The sequence below is a fragment of the Cucurbita moschata genome, unplaced genomic scaffold (genome assembly GCF_002738365.1).
Source record: "Cucurbita moschata cultivar Rifu unplaced genomic scaffold, Cmos_1.0 Cmo_Scf00028, whole genome shotgun sequence".
Taxonomy (NCBI): domain Eukaryota; kingdom Viridiplantae; phylum Streptophyta; class Magnoliopsida; order Cucurbitales; family Cucurbitaceae; genus Cucurbita; species Cucurbita moschata.
This window is the reverse complement of record NW_019268544.1, coordinates 770,912-777,469: the sequence shown is the minus strand read 5'-3', so window position 1 is coordinate 777,469 and position 6,558 is coordinate 770,912. Positions and strand designations below refer to the sequence as shown.

Genomic DNA, 6,558 nt, shown 5'->3' with positions numbered 1-6,558 from the left:
ACATCCATCCATCCGGGTTCTATCGAGGCATAGGCCCTCCCGTGCCTATGCCGAGTCATTTACGGATACCGTACCGGATAGCGGGTGTATGTAGCAACCTCCAACACGCGGGCTAGGGCGCAATACCGGCACACCCGTGCCGTCCGGTACTGTCCTTCAAAAACCCATTTCAAAGGAAGTCGCCCCGAGACACTCGCCTCGGCACGCTCGCCCACACTGTGACACACGTATGTGCCACAGGGTAGCTCACTTAGGCCACAGGGCCCAGGGGTGGTGGAGAGCTAACACCATGGTACCCCCTATAGTACATTTTGAGCCATTTTCATTCTACCAGGAGTAGACATGATTTTCGTGAGGTGTCATACGGTGTCGTGCATTGTCCGTCCCATGTCCGATTGACACCAAACTTGGCGAGCATTCATATTTCATATGGACGGACTTAACTCCCGAACCGCATGACCAAATTCCTTCCGGAACCTCGACTTTTGAGGTTAAGGCCCGGGGCCCTACCCGGCCCTTCAACAAGCCTATCTTGTCCTTCATGTCTATGCTGATGTCTCTGTTATGCTTGTGTCTCAACATGTCTTCAATGCCCACTTTGCGTGGTGGTGTGTTGGATGATGCATCGTCCTCCTCGATCGCATCATGGCATTCTTCTACGTTGGCCCGCATATGGCCGGATGGGCGTCTCTTGAGGGACGCCCCTTTGCTTGTCATGGCGTGAGGGTCACAACCTACTCTCTTCATAGTAAGGTTGTGACATTCTCCCCCACTTAACTTAGTCATCGTCCTCGATGACTTACTCAAGTCACAATCATATTGCGGATTGTGACACTAGGCTTCCCTGCTAAAGAAAGGTTTCCACACCTTATAAGAGTGTTTTGCTCTCCTCTCCAACCAATGTGGGATAATCACAATACACCCTCTTTCAGGACCTAGCCTCCACGCTAGCACTCGTTCCTTTCTCCAATCACAATATGGGACCGCCACCAAATCCACCCCCCTTCGGGGCCCAACGTCCTTTTTGGTGCTTCCCTGCTAGAGAAAAGTTTCCACATCTTAGTGTTTTGCTCTCCTCCCCAACTAATGTAGGATATCACAATACACCCTCTTTTAGGGCTCAGCAGCCTCGCTAGCACTCGTTCCTTTCTCCAATCGCGATATGGGACTGCCACCAAATCCACCCTCCTTCGGGGCCCAGTGTCCTTACTGGTACACCGCATTGTGTCTACCCCCTTCAGGGAACAACCTCCTCATTGGCACATCGCCCAATGTCGGGCTTTGATACCGTTTGTAACGGTCCAAAACCCACCGCTAGTAGATATTGTCCTCTTTGGACTTTCCCTTAAGGCTTTAAAAAGCATATGCTAGGAAAAGGTTTCCACATACTTATAAAGGGTGTTTCGTTTTCCTCCCCAACCAATGAGGGATATCACACGAACACTATTAACTTTGTAATTAGGTATAATTAGGTATTTTGACTTTAGTAATTTTAATAATTTTATTCCATCATTTAAATTATTAAAAAAAAAAAAAAAAGAAAGTAAATTACATTTGTTGGTGGGACCCATCAAGGACAGAAAGTGATGCCATAATTGGCTCCGCCCGTGCAGGTGAACGTGCTAGTTTTATCATCGTAGGCGTAGCTATAAGCATCAGGGCACTCATTCTTGAATATCTTTGAATAATTCGTCGGCGGACAGGTCTGCGGCTGATCGTGGCCTCCGCTGCAGCAATATTTCGGCCGATTCAAACCCAAACAAGCACTTTTACAAGCAATCACGCCGCCACCCTGCCCTTTAACGGCCAACTCCGGCGGACAAACCCCATTCACATTTCCCGCACAAATTACCGATTTGCACTCACTCGATCCGCCCGTTGGCGTCACCGAAACCGGCAAGTTGAAGCCATCGACGAGGCTGATATCGAAGAAATCTCGGCCGCCGTTTGGTGCTATGGTGAATTCAACCAGGCTTGCCGGCGGAATTGCGCCGGCGCCGTCGCAGGTGACTTGGCCACTGCCACAGTCGCCGGTTCCGCAAGAGAATTTCCCAGTTGCATCTGTGGAGCAGTGAGTTCTAGCCCAAAACCTACCGGACCACGGCGGAGAAGTGGTCACCGTCAGTGTCGACCCAGGGAGTAATTTGAAGCCGGTGGTCGACAATTGGCTGCCGGCACCGGTTAAGGCTCCCGGCCAAATTGGAAACTTGCAATTGTTTTGAACCGTGAATTCGACCGAGTAAACTCCTGCAACATAATTATTGATTCGTTTAAGCCCATTACTGTTTAACATAGGTACCATATTTAACATTTTATTGATGACAAATATTAGATCTGTTTCAATAAAAGGTATATTAACACATATGAGATCACCAAATGTTTGGGAGTTTCGCTATTCAATCTTTTTCCTCATCTTTATAAGTAAGAACTATATCTCCGTATCAGACCTTTCGGGAAGTCCAAAGCAAAGTCATGAGAGCTTATACTCAAAGTGGACAATATCATACCACTATAGAGAGCCGTGATTCTTAACAATAGGTTGTAAACGGTAATTAAAGATTAAATATCTTTAACGTATTAATATTTTTAAAAAAGACTCGATAATTCGAGAAGAACGTGAAGAACAAAAGAAGGAATATATTACCTGAGAAGGAGAAGAGGATGAATGAAAGTGTAAACAAAAGGATTTGAATTGCCATTGAAGAAGGAATTTGTGTTGAACAGATTTTCTGAAATATATATATATATGGCCAATGCTTGGAATTAAAAAAGGAATGAAAATTAACTGTACATCATTTGGCAAATTCCATTCATTTACTCTCAACAATTAATACTCAAAATTACGCAATTATCTTAAATTTCCACCTGTCTCATCCTTAAACTTTTTTTTTTTTTTTTTTTTAAGAAAATCTAAAAAAATATTATTAATTTTTTATTAAAAAATTCAAAGGTAAATTACTATTAGAAAGTTTAAAAGTTTAGAAATATTTGAGTGAAAATATAAGATATTTTTATTAATTTAATTTATAAAAGGGAGATTTTAAATTGAATAAATGTAAGTTTAGAAATATTTGAGTCAAAATATAAAGATATTTTGATTAATTTAATTTATAAAAGGGAGATTTTAAATTGAATAACATTTAAACTGTGGATTGAGCATATCATTTTATTGAAAAAAAAAATAAATGTTAGAAATTCTACTCTGACATGTAATTTATATATATATTTTTTTTTAATGACATTGTGTTAGGTATTTATTAACAGTTTTCTATAATTTGATTTTGTAATTTATAGATGATCTTGACCTTTACTTTTTTAACTGGGCTATTATTAAATAAGAATGTGGTATATTATATCAATACTTTTTTTAATTAAGTAATTTTTTATTCAGTGTATCATTTATTATATATATATATATATATAGTATTATTGACGTTTGAACTTATAACCTCTTAAATTTTAATTGACGATATATATTTATTCAACCAGAAACACGATTAAAATTTCTAGTAATTAAACTTTAATGAAATTTTATTAATATTTTATTAATATTTAAGTTTGATTTAATGATTCACGTAATTCTATAAGCTTTTTCAATATAAAAGAGAACGAAAAAAAAAAAAAAAAAAAAAAATCTTAAACATAAATACATAAATAAAATTACAAAAAAAAAATTTTATAAAACGGCTAGTGCCTCGTTAATGATTAAAATGTTTTTTTTAATGCAACTTTCTATACAGCTTTTAACAAATATAATTTTCTATATAATTTTTTTTAAAATAAAATTTTATAACCTTATATCTAAAAAAAATATTTCTTTATATAATACATTTCTATATAATTTAATTTTGAAAACTATAATTTAAAAAAAAATGCAAAAATTTTCAAACTCTTACTTCTATAAATTAATTTATATTTTAGTTACCATATTATAGCATAATTTTAATTATTAACTAACATAAAAATATTTATAAAAAATTATTAATTAAAAATATATATGTTTTAACTAGTTACATATCCTATCTGAATGGTTAATTTTAACTTGTCAGGCAAGAAAGTTTAGTCTATAATATCAAAATTGTACAATTGCTTGCTCCTGTAATAGTAAGATCAAAATTGATAAGGATATCTTACAGGCTTTCCTCGACGCCAACTTTGTGTCGATTTTGGGTATGCGTATGGCCATTTCGAACCTTTCGAACCTCTCGAACCTCGCAGCTGCAATATAGTAAGAGCTTGAACGCACTCGTCCATTGGCAGATACCAAATACATTGTGATCTTAGTGAGCTATATAATCTTACAATCTCTGTATCTTCCTGCAGAACTGCAACCATTCCACACAAAGTGCCAGGTAACAAGTAGGAGTTAGCTTATACCCAATCAGGTGGATCAGTGGATTTACTTGTTCTTCTTCTTTCTCTTTCCTTGTCTCATATCTGTCCTCGTCTCCAAACGCTTTGAATTCTGGGATCGAATTTCTTGTAACTTCAATTTAGCATCTTGAAATAGTGCGTCAGACCTCATGGAAAGTAGTTGCTGAAATGGACAAAAGAAATTATCCGAAATTATAAGAAATGATGAAGGTTCACATCACGGCAATCGATTGGAAAGGATTGTAAACTGAAATACAAACCTTGAGATGATCCATTGCTGCTAAGTTGAAACCAATGGTGTCTTTGCATTCCTAAGACATTAGAGATTCATCTTGTCAACGAAGCACATATTTTGCCAATTCACCTCTATCATACAAAAACATGCTAAATTGTATGGCAATTAAATACCATAGAAATTTAGTGATCAGAATTCTCACAATTGTTTGTAATAGCAACCACCACTAACACCTAAATCTTACGGTTTTAACATATCAAGGGAGGAAATTTGGCTCACGTGCATTTCAAGTCTTCTTCTAGTGTTTACTCCCTTAAACTTTCGATTTTACTTGCTCTCTTCTCACGATCAGCTCATTTTTTGTAATTTCTCTCTTCTTTCATTATGGTCCCAAATTGATTGGGCCCAGATTTTTTTGCGACTTTAGCCCTGACCACGGAGTAGTACTCATGATCCATTACTTAAAATTGGATCTCATAACAAGAAACAAAAAAGTGATTTTTCCTGACAAGGTAGGTCCTCTAGAATGAAGTGCAAACCGTAATAGAATATTTACCAACCATTAATCTGGAAATTCTAAATGAGGCCATAAGAATGAGAAAATTAGAGGGAAAGAACATGTATAAAACATTATAACTAATTGCAGAAGTACCTTGATTCTAGCATAAAGAATGTCTCTTAGAATAGTTAATGCAGGTCTTGCCGCAGGGGTGGTAACAAGTTGATTATGGTGTGTCTGCAACAAAACTGTAGATATCCTGCAAATGAGCTCAACCTGCAGATAGCACGTAAATAAGCACGAATTAATATCAAGATCATTTGTAGAATAGTACCAACTACGCTGATAAAATTGTAACTTGATGTGGCGCCCAGGTGTGGTGATATCCCACAAGTATTCACACAAATTCCAGACCTATCATATTTAACAAATAAAATAAAATAAAAAATTATAATAAAGTCCAATTTAATATGCAAGGCTTTCCAGAAATCTCAAGTTTCATATTAGGTGATGATGACCAAGAAACACAAGCTTCACAGAATACAATCTAGAAGATTAGCAAAAACAGGTAACATGTATTTTTCTCTGCCAATGAGCAGAAAAATTATGCAAGCCATTAGATTTTATGGGTGTGCAAAAGTCAGCTAATCTAAACAAACACAGCATTATTCATCATTAGAAGAAATAAAGTACAGGGCGAATATTATCCCAAGAATGTCTTCTATAGTAAACAAAAATGAAACCACAGAAGGGTGGTAAAAATGAATATATATAAACACTTCAAGTAACATAGTGGAGTGAACTCATTGAATGTCTTCGCTCTACGAGTATTAGTAACTTCGTCCATGCAGTATCACCTCCTGTTCTTTCACCTTATCGTTCATACATTTTCTATAAAACATTAACATAATATGTGAACATACCAAGAGCAGGAAAAAGAAGGCAATCAAAGGGCCTTTCAAAAGATTTATGAAGATATTCTAACAACCTCATTTTGATGATGATTAAAATCCATGAACTTTATCTTACTGGGTTCTACCAATCATGAAGTGAGAAGAAGAACGCATTAAGTACAAAAAGAATGTGTTAGAAGGACTGACTTAAAGAACAGTAAGTTATTGTCTATAAAAAAAAAGCAGATATCAGTACATAATCAGACTAATCTAACTGCAGCTAGGTCTACCTTGTCGGGTTTGGATGTCCAATCTTTTAAGTAAGATAGTAGCTTCAGAGAATCTGAGAATGGTAAAGCCTGTAGAGAAACAAAATAGCAATGAGGCTTTCAATACTGAGTACCTGAATTCAAAGTTGAAACTAGAAATTGCAACCACCGGGAGACAAACCATGAGGTACAAACGCCAAGAAATATCAATCTCAGGTCCATTTTGGAAAACCATTTAACGTGCAAAAGAAACGCAAAGAAATAAGCAAAAAAAAAAAAAAAAAAAAA

General features: G+C 36.5%; 3 protein-coding genes across 4 annotated transcripts in view; 1 reads left to right on the top strand and 2 right to left on the bottom strand.

The window, feature by feature from the left end:
• The window catches only part of LOC111463219, a 6,290-nt gene extending 4,555 nt beyond the window's left edge, over window positions 1-1,735 (top strand). Inside the window, exon 3 of the transcript XR_002713840.1 lies at window positions 1,614-1,735. The gene's annotated coding sequence lies outside the window, so the exon portion shown is untranslated. The remainder of the gene's footprint in view (window positions 1-1,613) is intronic.
• On the bottom strand, window positions 1,494-2,721 carry LOC111463218 (thaumatin-like protein 1). The gene is made up of 2 exons (XM_023107079.1): window positions 2,645-2,721; window positions 1,494-2,247 (listed from the first exon to the last, which is right to left on the bottom strand). The coding sequence occupies exons 1-2, from the start codon at window positions 2,697-2,699 to the stop codon at window positions 1,571-1,573; spliced, it is 732 nt and encodes a 243-aa protein (XP_022962847.1). The 5' UTR covers window positions 2,700-2,721; the 3' UTR covers window positions 1,494-1,570.
• Window positions 2,722-4,046: 1,325 nt separating this feature from the next.
• LOC111463209 (WD repeat-containing protein 3-like) overlaps window positions 4,047-6,558 on the bottom strand; it is an 8,662-nt gene continuing 6,150 nt past the window's right edge. For both annotated transcript variants that reach the window (XM_023107066.1, XM_023107067.1), the window contains exons 9-12: window positions 6,292-6,360; window positions 5,262-5,384; window positions 4,635-4,685; window positions 4,047-4,537 (exon numbers count right to left, since the gene is read on the bottom strand). In XM_023107066.1, the coding sequence (XP_022962834.1) occupies window positions 4,400-4,537; window positions 4,635-4,685; window positions 5,262-5,384; window positions 6,292-6,360 (381 nt within the window). In that variant the 3' untranslated portion in view covers window positions 4,047-4,399. The remainder of the gene's footprint in view (window positions 4,538-4,634; window positions 4,686-5,261; window positions 5,385-6,291; window positions 6,361-6,558) is intronic.

What these genes read in the sequence shown, in the direction of transcription:
- LOC111463218 (XM_023107079.1), bottom strand. Translation starts at nt 2,699, where the DNA reads ATGGCAATTCAAATCCTTTTGTTTACACTTTCATTCATCCTCTTCTCC. An exon ending in CATCCTCTTCTCCTTCTCAG is followed by an intron (nt 2,248 to 2,644) that starts GTAATATATTCC and finishes ATTATGTTGCAG; the next exon opens with GAGTTTACTCGGTCGAATTC.